Source organism: Entelurus aequoreus, linkage group LG03, assembly GCF_033978785.1.
Source record: "Entelurus aequoreus isolate RoL-2023_Sb linkage group LG03, RoL_Eaeq_v1.1, whole genome shotgun sequence".
Taxonomy (NCBI): domain Eukaryota; kingdom Metazoa; phylum Chordata; class Actinopteri; order Syngnathiformes; family Syngnathidae; genus Entelurus; species Entelurus aequoreus.
This window is the reverse complement of record NC_084733.1, coordinates 69,283,067-69,297,824: the sequence shown is the minus strand read 5'-3', so window position 1 is coordinate 69,297,824 and position 14,758 is coordinate 69,283,067. Positions and strand designations below refer to the sequence as shown.

Here is a 14,758-nt window from a genome sequence, read left to right as displayed (position 1 = left end):
CACAGATAGACAGACAACATTCACACTCACATTCACACACTAGGGCCAATTTAGTGTTGCCAATCAACCTATCCCCAGGTGCATGTCTTTTGGAGGTGGGAGGAAGCCGGAGTACCCGGAGGGAACCCACGCAGTCACGGGGAGAACATGCAAACTCCACACAGAAAGATCCCAAGGAACTCACGACTACTCAGGACCTTCGTATTGTGAGGCAGACGCACTAACAACTCTTCCACTGTGCTGCCCACCTGCTGTTGTGTATTTCGAATTATCTGCATAATACATTTTGCAATCAAATTTGAAATCAAACCGTGGAGGCATTGCAAAGATATTTATAAAACAATATAGTCTTCCCTCCCACTTCCGGAAAACAAGCCGTTTGGAATGTTGCCCCATTGGTGACGTTTTTTTTCCCATCGGTCAGCGAATTATCCATATATGGTACCCAAAGTGCTTTGCGCGAGTCCGCCATTGTAGTTCCTCCTTTTTCTCACTATCCTCTTGTGGGGCAGACTGGCTGGTACATGCACATGCATCCTCCACTGTTGCAATTTCTAATACAGAGTAGTGTATAGTTTGAACTTATAAATGTCAGTAGACTCCATCTGGAAGCACTAAAAACTACAACAAAGATGGCGGGTGGAAGACGCTGTCAAAGTGGAGGCATGTGAATAAGACGGCCCACAAAACGGCGCTTCCTGAAGAGACAGTCAGAAAGCAGCTTGGAAACGCTCTGTAAAACCCAACCTATGCAAAATTTTGACACAAGAACCACCATTACATGGTATGTACACCACAAGGAAGTGTTTTATATGTATCAATCAATCAATGTTTATTTATACGACGGCGTGGCGAAGTTGGTAGAGTGGCCGTGCCAGCAATCGGAAGGTTGCTGGTTACTGGGGTTCAATCTCTACCATCCTAGTCACGTCTGTTGTGTCCTTGGGCAAGACACTTCACCCTTGCTCCTGATGGCTGCTGGTTAGCGCCTTGCATGGCAGCTCCCGCCATCAGTGTGTGAATGTGTGTGTGAATGGGTGAATGTGGAAATATCGTCAAAGCGCTTTGAGTACCTTGAAGGTAGAAAAGCGCTATACAAGTATAAAACATTTATTATTATTTATTTATATAGCCCTAAATCACAAGTGCCTCAACGGGCTGCACAAGCCACAACGACATCCTCGGTTCAGATCCCACATAAGGGCAAGGAAAAACTCACAATCCAGTGGGATTGTAACCTCCTCCAACCTCCGAGGACAAAGCTACGAACAATGGGAGACCGGGCTTTCTGCTCCGCCGCTCCCAGTCTGTGGAACGCTCTCCCTGACCATCTGAGGGCACCACAGACTGTGGATGCTTTTAAAAAAGGCTTAAAAGCCCTTCTTTTTAAAAAAAAACAAAAAAAAAACCTTTTTTTAGATATGTGCATACTAGCTATAACTATTTGGCTGCTTTAGTTTTTATTTTTATTTTTTTATTTCTTTATTATCTTTTTTTATTTATTTTATTTTTTTGTTAATACACTGTAGCACTTTGAGATTGTTTATTCAATATAAAGTGCTTTATACAAATAAAATCTATTATTATTACTATAATTATTATGTCAAAAGAAAGAAATCACAATAAGACCCATTTAAAGGTTTACGTCAACCACAGAGGACATAGGAATAATTGGGGTTTCAGTATGTTAAAAATGACTGGAGGTTACCAAAACCACCTCAAACTATTAATTTTGAGAATATCAGATTTTCTATTTTATTGGGGGGGGGGGGGTTGTATATCACTGTAAAGCCCAGGATGTTCTCTCCACTGTCCTGTAGATGTTATTCTTGTAGTGAGATTTTAGTTTGAAATAAGGCTGTCAAAATATTTAGAACAATGCATTGCTGACTGCTGAGTCTCAGGAGGATATACACTTTCAGTATAAAAGAAGTGCAGTTTGAGACTATTTGTATTGGATCTTAATACATTTGGCAGGTGTGCATGATATAATAGAATGATGTATATCAATTTGAGTATTGCAATTAAATGTTTTTCAATATATAACGAAAATTATCAGTAATTGATGCACTATTGCTGCTTTTTCAATCGACTTAAACGGCTTGTTGTTGTTCCAAAAATGAACACGAGATGGCAGTAGTGACTCGCGCGTCCTGTGGCCGCCCACAGAGAAGAAGTCGAGCCTGTTGTTGCCGTCACTGACACCAACTTGTAAGTTTGTTAGCTTACAAAGTAGCCAATTTAGAAAGAAGAGGTGGCCTCAGTCGCTGAAGGTAAACTACTTTGGAACCCTGACAGTACGACGGCGTTGTGGTTGTGTTTGTCGCACCTTTGCTTACCGGAGTAAAGAGCTCTTGAGACGCCCGTAGCAGAAGTGAAACATGTCCCTGGCGTTGCTGTGCTTGGAGAACACATGTTAGCAGCTTACAGCTAGCATGCTAACTACGCTAAAGCTAACAGGCAGTGGCTGACATAGAAATCTTATAAGTAGACGCAACATTGGCTGCTGTGACGCGAGAAATTCGGCCGCCATCTTGAAGTGGTGATGAGCCGGCGAGCAGCCTAAACTGACAGTTGACAGATAGAAAACAAAGATGGTGTTCAGCGTTTTCCTGCTCAAATGAGCGGACTGTTGAAAATAGGAATCGGGGGATTACTTTTCATTGATTGATTGAGACTTTTACTAGTAGGTTGCACAGTGAAGTACATATTCCGTACAATTGACCACTAAATGGTAACACCCGAATAAGTTTTTCAACTTGTTTAAGTTGGGGTCCACTTAAATTGATTCATGATACAGATATATACTATCAGATATATACTATCATCATAATACAGTCATCACACAAGATAATCATCAGGGTATATACATTGAATTATTTACATTATTTACAATCTGGGGGGGGTGTGTGTGTGTGGGGGGGGGGGGGTTAGGTTTGGTTGTTATCATCACTTCAGTCATCAACAATTGAGAACAGAGAAATGGACATTGAAACAGTGTAGGTCTGACTTGGTGGGATATGTACCGCAAGTAGTGGACATAGAGAGAGAGAGAGAGATCAGAAGGCATAAGAAAAAGTATCTACATTTGATTATTTACAATCCGGGGAGGGTGTTAGTTTACGGTTGAAGTTGCCCGGAGGTGTACTTTTCTTGCGGTTTTGAAGGAGGATAGAGATGCCCTTTCTTTTACACCTGTTGGGAGCGCATTCCACATTGATGTGGCATAGAAAGAGAATGAGTTAAGACCTTTGTTAGGTCAGAATCTGGGTTTAACTTGGTTAGTGGAGCTCCCCCTGGTGTTGTGGTTATGGCGGTCATTTACGTTAAGGAAGTAGTTTGACATGTACTTCGGTATCAGGGAGGTGTAGCGGATTTTATAGACTAGGCTCAGTGCAAGTTGTTTTACTCTGTCCTCCACCCTGACCCAGCCCACTTTGGAGAAGTGGGTAGGAGTGAGGTGTGATCTGGGGTGGAGGTCTAGAAGTAATCCGACTAGCTTGTTCTGGGATGTTTGGAGTTTAGATTTGAGGGTTTTGGAGGTGCTAGGGTACCAGGAGGTGCATGCGTAATCGAAAAAGGGTTGAACGAGAGTTCCCGCTAGAATCTTCATGGTGCTTTTGTTGACCAGAGAGGAGATTCTATAGAGAAATCTCGTTCGTTGGTTGACCTTATTGATTACCTTGGTTGCCATTTTATCACAGGAAAGATTAGCCTCCAGAATGGAACCTAGGTAGGTGACCTAATCTTTCCTGGTGATAACAATGTCACCCACTTTTATAGTGAAGTCATTGACTTTCTTAAGGTTCACAAGTAAGATTTAACATTAACGTACTATTGGTTGTATTTTGTATTTTGTGAAAAGAATATTACCACAGAGTTGAGAAGGAGCAAAGATCTTCAATAGTACTGAAATCGTAGCCGCTAGCAAACAAGAGTATGACCATAATAGAATTGCTTGTCAATGAAATTAATTAAATTTAAAAATGTCATACTTGAATAACACAAAGTTGAAATAAATGATGAAGATACAGATTGTAAAAGCCAACAGGGGTAAAAGTTAAAGCACCAATGATTGTCACACACACACTAGGTGTGGTGAAATTTTTCCTCTGCATTTGACCCATCCCCTTGATCACCCTCTGGGAGGTGAGGGGAGCAGTGGGCAGCAGCGGTGGCTGCGTCCGGGAATCGTTTTTGGTGATTTAACCCCCAATTCCAACCCTTGATGCTGAGTGCCAAGCAGGGAGGTAATGTAGGACCACAGTCTAGATTGTGTAGGGGGGTGGGGGGTAATATATGTTAGCTAACTAGACAATCAGATGGACAGTGGCTGTACAGAATTATACAAGTCTAAATTTAGTCTAGCTTCGAGTAACAATATTCAAATAGTAACATTGTTGGGTAAGACAGAATTTGGTTTTATTCTGAATCCAGTGAAACAGATTGGTGGTTTTAGCTGATATAAAGACTTTCAGGTGTTTATATGTTTATGTTTAAGTATTTGGCAGATGCTTTTATCCAAAGCGACATACATAAAAAAATACATATAAAACAATCACTGTAAACATTATCATTTAAGGGAAGAATGTAATACAAAATATCAATACAAAGTGTCAAGACAGAATAAACTCTCTGCTGCTGCAGCAACAGAGATACAGTCTATAGGTCCGTAAAATATATAGATATATAATGTATTCATACATAGGTAGGATATACGCATGTATATATATATCCTAATCATATTGTTTCTTGAACTTAAAAATAGCTGACCGTTTTTTTCCCCCTGTCTCTGGGATTATATTCCCAGTTTTGATCTCGGACGTCTGGTCACTTATAGCATATAAGAATATTCTATTACTGTTAAGCAAACTATGAATAATAAAACACGCCAAAACATGTGTCCTTTATCATAGCTACACGTATGACAAAAAAACGCGTGAAAATCAGTGGTATTCGGTGAGGTAAGATTAATTAAATGCGCTGACAGTTCATTGGTCCTGCCAAATGAATTGCACTGAGTGGAGCGGATCACCACTCCAAGATGGCGGCCCTGCGTCTTGTCAGCGCCAGTAGGTAGTAGCGGTCGATGCTGCGTCTACTTATAAGATGTCTATGGTGGCTGACGTCGCTGGCCTTCGGATGGGATGTGCGGCCCCTCACTGCTGCGCATGCGTATGACGCGAAAACCGGTTTAAAATGTATTAGTATGTATTTTACTTTGCTCTGCAGCTATCTAATGTCTAAGTCAGGCCTGGGCAATTATTTTGACTCTGGGGCCACATCTAGAGAAAAAAATGTGTCTGGGGGCCTGTATATCTATTTTTAGGAACACTAATACAAAACCTCACAATAATGTTTCATTGAGTGCTAAAAATGTTATGACAGACCGCCTTAAAAAACATAATGCAATTTTTTAATTTTTCTATGAATGATAAAACACTGAATATTGACAAAATATGAATGTCACACCCCCCTTTCGATCGACATATTTTACAATCAAGTGAAACGCAACAAAAATGCAACAAACAGTGAAATATGAACGTGAAGGGTACAAAATAAACCCACCTACAATCTGATATATCTGATATTTGCTGAATTTCCCCCAGGGATCAATAAAGTACTATATATCACTAAGCTTTAGAACTTTGTTGTGAAAATCTCCTTCCACGTCTGTGGAAACGCTTCCCGCCCACACTGCTAGGTGCCTCGTCTGAGCTGCTGTGATGTAGATGACCATAGTAACTAATTAGATGACCATAGTAACTAATTAGATGACCATAGTAACTAATTAGATTACCATAGTTACTGGTATATCATCCATAAGTGCAGATTCCAACCATTGAAATACTTTGTATAGTTGAAGACTTACAGTCATTACAAAACATGACTGCACATCATAATGGCAGCTACACTTTCCATCATAAAGATCTAAACAAATTATTTGGGAATGTCCGGCGGGCCAGATTGAAAAGCTCAAAGGGCCTTAATTTGCCCAGGTCTGGTCTAAGTAGATATGCTTTAGATCATGGGTGTCAAACTCTGGCCCGCGGGCCAAATTTGGCCCACCGTGTAATTTCATTTGGCCCTTGAGGCAATATCAAATTAACATTAGAGCTTGCCCGCCGGTATTACCACCGCATTCACCGCTAATACTCATACTTGCCAACCCTCCCGATTTTCAGTGCCCCTCTCAAAAGTCTCCCGGGGCAACCATTCTCCCGAATTTCTCCCAATTTCCACCCGGACAACAATATTGGGGGCGTGCCTTAAAGGAACTGCCTTTAGCGTCCTCTACAACCTGTCGTCACGTCTGCTTTTCCTCCATACAAACAGCGTGCCGGCCCCTGTCACATGATATATGCGGCTTCTACACACACATAAGTGAATGCATGCATACTTGATCAACAGCCATACAGGTCACACTGAGGGTGACCGCATAAACAACTTTAACACTGTTACAAATATGCGCCACACTGTGAAACAACACCAAACAAGAATGACAAACACATTTCGGGAGAACATCCGCACCGTAACACAACAGAACAAATACCCAGAACCCTTTGCAGCACTAACTCTTCCGGGACGCTACAATATACACCACCGGCTACCACCAAACCCCGCCCACCTGAGCCCTGACATTAATGAAACAGCATCCCAGAAAAGATGCCAGGTATCTGGCTTGGGCACATCAGATTAGATCAGTGTGTCGCAAACTGAGCAGTAAAAAGGCCTGAATGGTTGATTTATTCATTGTTATTTTATTTTCAAATGTATTAGCCTGTGGAAAAAGTTAATGTTGATATTTACCTCAAAGGCTGCAAATAGAAAAGAGGCATAACATTTTTTATTTAAATTGTATTTAATATACCATTGATGTTTTTTCATTTGTTTTTTGAAAGTTGATTTTGCACTATTAAGTTATATATGCGTTGCTTGTTCCATATTCAGTGTTAAAGCAAATCAGTGTAGTAAACTGAGCAATAATCAACGTTTTATTCATGCACTTTCTCTTGCTACTTCAGAGCTTGAATGTTTGATTAATTAATTATTATTTTATTTTCAAATTTATTATTAGCCTGTGGAAAAAGTTTATTTTGATATTTACCTCAGAAAGCTGCCAATAGAAAACAGGCATTCAATTTTTATTTAAATTTTATTTGAAATGCCATTGATATTTTTGAATTATTATTATTATTATTTGAAACTCGATTTTGCATGTCACTATAAAGTTATATAAGCCTTGCTTGTTCAATATTCAATGCAAAACTTGTTTGGGTCCCTATTAAAAGGTTAATTTGTTCAACCTTGGCCCGCGGCTTTGTTCAGTTTTAAATTTTGGCCCACTCTGTATTTGATTTTGACACCCCTGCTTTAGATGATTTTCGACATTTACTCATGAATATAACTTTGACTTCGTTTGATTGGCTGTGTGTAGTACATAATATATTAAAATGGCAAAATACACTAATACAGCCTTATTTAGTTAAGCGATTCTTTCCTGTTAGAACATTTTCTGTATAGTAATGCTAAAGTTCGAAATAAACTGAACTGAGAGTTAGTTGAGAACTGAGAGTTAGTTGATTTGTTCATCATGTTCCCGTTATACGCATGCGCAGTGGCAAGGGGGTGCATGGCGAAACGTTTTGTGCTAATTAAAACTTATTTTTAAGTATTCATATCATTGTCATTAATTTATTATCCTAAAAACATAAATAATATTGCCTCTTGTTTAAGCAAATAATTGAAATATAAATCACCTGTTCCATAGTCCTAGTGTCACCGTCCTTTAACTAAATGCAGTAAATATTTTAACTACCACACTTAAAAAAGATACAAGGGCAAAAATATCTTGACTACTGTTAATATTAATAGGTGGGAAAAAAATGCTAAAAGCACAATGTGGTACATACAGTAAGTTATTACATTCGAAATTGTGTAAAAAGAAGTAAAGCGATCCTATGTGTCAAACTCCAGTACTTTATCCTTCTATCTCCATTGTGACAGAAACATACTTGTACTGAATGCAGTTGCATATCTTTTATCTTATAATGCAACAAATTTTACATTATCATACATTCCAAACATCTTTTTTGTGAAAACAAGAATACTTAAATATCTGCTTGACAAATAATTTCAAATCATGTCATCCATCAAATTGTAAAAAAAAGGCAAAAGAAATAGAAAAAACATTGGTACCATTTTTCTATTCACAGCAATACGCTGTAAACACCACAGTAAAATTCTGCTGACTAAACTGCCAGTATTTTTAAATTGAAAAACCTATTTAAAAAATTTCAGTGTGCGTAAAAAAATAAAATAATTAGAATCAAATGCATAGACAATTGTGTAACATTATCATTACGCGGTGGATTCCTATACATTTATTAGAGGGGCACCAAATATAAATTTATATCCTAACCGCGATTCTTATTCATTGTGATTCTAAATCGATTCATAATTTTCAAAAATCTATAAAAAAAAAAAAAAATGTATCACTTATTTTCAAAGATAATAATTACTTAAAAAATTGTTTTTTATGCAATTTCCATGCAACCAGAAGAAGCTTTTCTAACTTAAGTTGTAACCAGTCATGGCGCCGATCACGGCTGCCTCGGTGCTATCGTGCGCTCTGTTTTGTTTGTTTTCGTGCGTAAATTGTGTGTCCACGTGCTCTTACACCCGCGAAGAGCTACTGAACATCAGATCAATCACCCCGACGGACTTATTACCGGTCATTTTAGCGTCTGCTGCGGATTTGGTCCATTCTTTGATCAAAAGAGGGAAACCGCACCGAAGAGGAAAGAGAGCCGGAGCCCTCGTCCGTCGCCGCAGACGAGGATTGTGCACGCCCTTACCTGGCATCTTTCTCTCCAACATCCGCTCACTTCCCAACACGATGGACGAGCTAGCTTTGCTGATGAGAAAAAACAAGGTTTTCTCCTCATCTTGTGTTTTGTGCTTCACGGAAACGTGGCTGAGCGCGAGTGTCCCGGACAGCGCGGTTCAACTGGACGGCTTTCATCTTCTCCGTTCGGACCGAGATCCGGGGCTCTCCGGCAAAGCAAGAGGCGGTGGAGTCTGCTTCTTCATCAACAACAACTAGTGTACAGACGTGACGGTGATAACACAACACTGCTCTCCTGCTCTGGAATATATTTTCATTCACTGTAAGCCCTTTTACTCACCGCGTGAGATCATTTCATTCACACTGGTGGCTGCCTACATACCACCCAGCGCGGACGAGCATCATGCTCGGAGCATGACGCTCAGCGCACGCTTGCAGACCAGATCTTACCTGTGGAACGTTCTTTTCCGGACTCTCTTGTTATCGTGCTTGGTGACTTTAACAAGGGAAATATGAGCCCGGAATTACCCAAGTATAGGCAGTTTATTAAATGCCCGACCAGAGAGGAGAACACTTTGGATCACTATTACAATAAGTAAGGTATACCAAGCAGTCCCGCGCGCTGCTCACAGACTATCAGATCACGTGATGGTGCACTTAATCCCTTCATACAGACAGAGACTGAAACTGGCTAAACCTGTTATGAAGACCATTAGGAAGTACACCGCTGAGGCTGTGGGGGAGCTGTGCGCATGTTTGGAGGTGACAGACTGGGAGGCAATTGGAGCGGCCACAGACAATCTGGACGAGTTTACGGACACTGGGGCCTCATACATACAGTTCAATGAGGCGCGAATCATTCCAACGCGCACCAGGGCTTGTTATAACAACGACAAGCCCTGGTTCACACCCAAGCTCTGACAGCTGCGCAAGAAAAAGGAGGCTGCGTGGAGGAGCAGGGACCGGAGTACCTACAGAGAAGCGAAGTACCACTTCAACAGGGAAGTGGAGAAAGCTAAATCTGTGTACTCTAACCGTCTACAGGAACAGTTCAGCTCCAATGATTCTGCGGCCGTGTGGAGAGGGCTAAGGGCCCTTACGAACTATAAGCCCAAAGCCCCCCAGGGCCTGAATAACCGGACTCTCGCTCAGGGCCTCAACACACATTACTGTCATCACGAACGGCCTTCAGCTCATCAAAGCTCTGCTTCCCCCACCATCGCCCTCCCCACCAACGCCAGCACTTCATTAAAGGACTCCAGGGACATCAAAGGACTCCAAGAACATCACAGGACTTCATCAAAGGCCCTCTCCATCCGAGAGGAGGATGTACGCCGGCAGTTCTTGAAGTTCAACACGCGGAAGGCTCCCGGGCCAGATGGTGTCTCCCCCTCCACCCTGAGACACTGCGCGGATCAGCAGGCTCCTGTCTTCACTGACATTTTTAACACCTCTCTGGAGCTATGCCACGTGCCGTGCTGCTTCAAGACCTCCACCATCGTCCCTGTCCCCAAGAAACCACGGATCACAGGACTTAATGACTACAGGCCGGTGGCGCTGACGTCTGTGGTCATGAAGTCCTTTGAGCGCTTGGTCCTGCCCTACCTCAAGGATATCACCGCCCCCCTCCTGGACCCACTGCAGTTCGCCTACAGAGCCAACAGGTCTGTGGTGGATGCAGTGAACCTGGCCCTCTACTTCATCTTGGAGCATCTGGACTCCCCAGGAACCTACGCCAGGATCCTGTTTGTGGACTTCAGCTCGGCCTTCAACACCATCCTCCCTGGACTGCTACGAGACAAGCTCTACCAGCTCAGCGTGCCTGACTCCTTCTGCAGTTGGATCAATGACTTCCTGACGGACTGAAGACAGCACGTGCGGCTAGGGAAGATTGTCTCGGACAGTCGTACCACGAACACTGGTACTCCTCAGGGCTGTGTACTTTTCCCCTGGCTCTTCTCCCTGTATACAAACTGCTGCACCTTCAGTCACCAGTCCGTAAAGTTTGCGGACGACACTACCCTCATCGGGCTCATCTCGGATGGCGACGAGTCCGCCTAAAGGAGAGAGGTGGATCGGCTGGCGTCCTGGTGAAGCCTCAACAACCTGGAGTTGAACGCCAAGAAAACAGTGGAGATGATCATAGACTTCAGGAAAGTCCCAGCCCCACCATCCCCCCTCACCCTGATTGACTCTCCCACCGCCGTCTCCATTGTGGACTCCTTCCGTTTCTTGGGCACCACCATCGCCCAAGACCTCAAGTGGGAGCCGACCATCAGCTCCCTCATCAAGAAGGCCCAGCAAAGGATGTACTTCCTGCGGCAGCTGAGTAAACTTAAGGTGCCGACCGAGATGTTGGTGCAGTTTTATTCAGCTATCATCGAGTCCATCCTCACCTCCTCCATCACCGTTTGGTTCCCCGGCGCCACAGTCCGGGACAAGCATCGACTGCAGCGCATCGTACGTGCTGCTGAGAAGGTGATTGGCTGCAAGCTCCCATCCCTCCAGGACCTGTTCTCCTCCAGGATCAGGAGGCGTGTGGGTCGGATCACAGCTGACTCTTCTCACCCTGGACACAAACTATTCTCTCCTCTCCCCTCAGACAGGAGACTACGGTCCATCCAGACCCACACCTCCTGCCACCTGAACATTTTTTTCCCCTCGGCCATCAGGCACATGAACAATAACAAGATCTGATAGCTCAGTTACAGCTTAATTTATTACCTATTCTGTGTTACATGTGTTTTATGTTGCACGATTGCACCAAGAAAAATTCTTAGTTTGTGAATCCGTTCTCAAACAATGGCAATAAAAACTATTCTGATTCTGATTCTGAACCAGTTATGTAAAAGTTTAATTATAATTACTATACAAAATAATACATTTTGAGAATTAATTCTGAATCAAATCGTTCGGTGCCCAAAAGATCACACCCTTAATATATATATTCATAAATTCACTGTTACGAGTGGCCCTTTGAGGGCAGTCATAACTGTGATGTCATAGATGGCAGATATAATAAGCTGAGGTTTAATATTGCAAAAAAATTTCACGTAACGTTAAACTATATTGCCAAACTTTCCTGTGATTTTAACGGAGGCCAGCCAGTGGACGTGGGTAAACCTTAAGAGCAGTGCTGGTTACCGTGTTGATAGCCCTGGCTTTCAGCCCAGTAGCTAACATGCTCATCTCTCATGCGGAGACCCAGGTTCGAGTCCCGGGCGGAACAAAAGCAGGGACTGAACCACACAGGTTTTAGAGCTCTGTGCTTGTCAAAATTGCGCACTTTTTTTTTCTTCTCCAGGCTGAAATATGCGACGAGGGGAGCATGCTCCGCAGGCGTTCCAGGCCCCTGTGGACGTCCACGCCAGCGCGGATGGTCAGGTTTACATGTTCAACAGTAAGGCCAACGAGTCGGCTACGTCGTCGGACGAAGAGGAGATGGAGATGAGACCCCGAGCATGCTTTGAACCGGAACAGGACCAGCTGAGGAACGTCCACTTGTTGGAACGGAAAGTGTCGTACGATGACAATCTCAACAAGCTGGCATTGCAATATGGCTGCAAGGTAGGGATGATCTTATCAATACTCTATTAGATACAATTCTTTTATTTCCAATTTTATAGAAAAAGTTGCAACCCTAACTAGCGAGCACTTTTTTTCAAAAGGTGGCAGATATCAAGAGAGTAAACAACCTCATCCAGGAGCAGGATTTTTTTGCACTGAAATCTATAAAAATCCCGGTCCCCAAGCACAGCTTTTTAACAGAGACGTACGTCGACTCTCAAGAAGAAGCTCCGAGTTCCACTTGTACGCCTCAGGAGTGGAACCCAGCCCGGCCGTATCGACACAAAGTCAAAAACTTTCTCGTGGAGGTGGACGACGACGTGGAGAACTTGATTCAGATGACAGACGATCAGGACGAGGATTTATTGGATGACAAACCCAAAAGTTTGGGTCTCAGGGGACCGAAGCTAAAGGGTCTTGGTGCGGACTGTGGCATCCAGTGGTGGAACGCCGTGGTCGCCATGCTCCTCATCGGCATCGTCCTACCCTTGTTTTATGTCATTTACTTAAAAACAAAACACAGTGGGGCAACCTCACCACCAGATGGCAGCATTGCGTCGTCTATCATGTCTTCTAACAGCTCAGGGACTATCGTTGGTACCAGTGGACCTCCCCACTCCCAAGAACCAGGATAGACACTTTAACATCAAGTGCGACAGAAACATTTGTGCTTTTGGTTTTAAGTTTGTAAGTTTTTGCATGTCTTCAATTTCATTTGACACAGGAATGTTTTTTTCGCTAATCAGAAATTTCTAAAATGGTTAAAAAAAAATCATCTTGCCTTTTTTCTGCAACGTAAGTTTATTCAGTGTTTATTTATTAATTTTTCTCATTTTATTTTTGTCATCCCTGAATTCAGAGCCAAGAGTGTGAGCAGTGTTTACAATAGTAATGCAGTGCAATAATAATAATAATTGTGACTTGGACAGTACCTTTTAGACCACAAGGTATTTATGAAACATACAGGTGAAATATTGGAAATCTTGTGCAAAAGTTAATTCATGTCAGCATTTCAACTTTTGAATGTGAAACCAATATGTAATACAAACTCATTACATGCAAAGTGAGATATGTCAAGCCTTTATTGATGATCAGAATGATCCGTTTTTGAAAACCCAAAGTTTTAAGCCATAATCATAAAAAGTATATCAAAAGAAGACTTGGAATATCTTGAGTTGCATGTTATGAGCCCACGTCATATTTTAATGTGTACCTTGTAAATCTAATTGCTGGAATAAATTAACCTTTGCGCGATATTCAAATTTTTTCAATTCCACCTGTACTGCCAATCAATGCCTGATGTGTTATGCCATAAAATTTGCCTTAAATTGTATATACTGATATGTGCACCTTTTATGATTGTAGAAAACTTCAGGGACTTAACTTTTTGTGTATACCAGCTTTGTGTGAGCAAGCATATTCATTTTTTGGTATATATACTTTTGCAGGACTTTTATTTCAGCACTTTTGACACAAACCTATGCAAGGCCTTCTGGTGTTTTTTGTCCAACACAAGGCAGTCAAAAAGTCAACACAATTCTCGATTCAAAGCAACACCTGCACTGTATAATTTGGTGTAAGAATTATAATGAAACTTTTTCGAAACAGGTTACAGGTCGGAAAAGCCCACCCTGTTTGCATGGAAACTGCCTAAAAGTGCCTTTTTTTAAATGTATTTTTATTTTAAAAATATGCATATTTTTTAAATAAATGTTTGCATGGTAGAAAAAAATTGTCCACCCTTATTGGGTGGTTACCTGAAATATGTTATATGTTCAGAGACCGGATCTGACTGGTGTACTCTGTCAGATTTCACTTCAAAATACACTCGGACAGGACTTCAGATAAAACTTTTGACAGGTTTTGAGCAAATAAATGACGCGTATTCATACAAAAAAATTCTGACAATAAAACAGTATTGGTGTAAATATAGTGGGGTCTTTTTTAAAATATACAAGCAAATAATAACCTTTGATAATCATGATTCATTGAAGTCTTCCTCTGGCCTCACACTTTTAAAACCTCCAACTGCAAGCATCCACTTTCACCAGCAGATGGCAGCATAAGCAAATAGAAGTCAGAATTTGACAGTCACTGTAAAGTTCTTGGATGATAATAAATCAGATATTTAGTTAAATATATACATTTTTCAAACAAATGTATGCGAAGGCAGAACATTCAGATAAAACTGGAATTACTGTGGGCACATAATCATCATCAAGCTTGGCAAAAAGCTCCATTACTGGACTTTATTATCCTAAAACTTGAGACACCCTATTTCAAAACAGGGCTCTGATCTCACTCCAGGCCGCAGAGTTCTGGCCTCTTACCAGAACTTTGGGT

At 41.8% G+C, this 14,758-nt stretch overlaps 1 protein-coding gene across 2 annotated transcripts; it reads left to right on the top strand.

Annotated features, from left to right (window-relative positions):
* Window positions 1-2,087: 2,087 nt before the first annotated feature.
* lysmd4 (LysM, putative peptidoglycan-binding, domain containing 4) lies at window positions 2,088-13,671 on the top strand. Of its 2 annotated transcripts, none has more exons than XM_062040639.1 (3): window positions 2,088-2,211; window positions 12,153-12,415; window positions 12,517-13,671. In XM_062040639.1, exons 2-3 carry the CDS (start codon window positions 12,161-12,163, stop codon window positions 13,048-13,050), a joined length of 789 nt encoding a protein of 262 aa, XP_061896623.1. In that variant the 5' UTR covers window positions 2,088-2,211; window positions 12,153-12,160; the 3' UTR covers window positions 13,051-13,671. The 2 variants fall into 2 exon arrangements, with proteins under 2 accessions (XP_061896623.1, XP_061896622.1); XM_062040638.1 differs by having other exon boundaries at window positions 2,137-2,273.
* The last annotated feature ends 1,087 nt before the right edge of the window (window positions 13,672-14,758 follow it).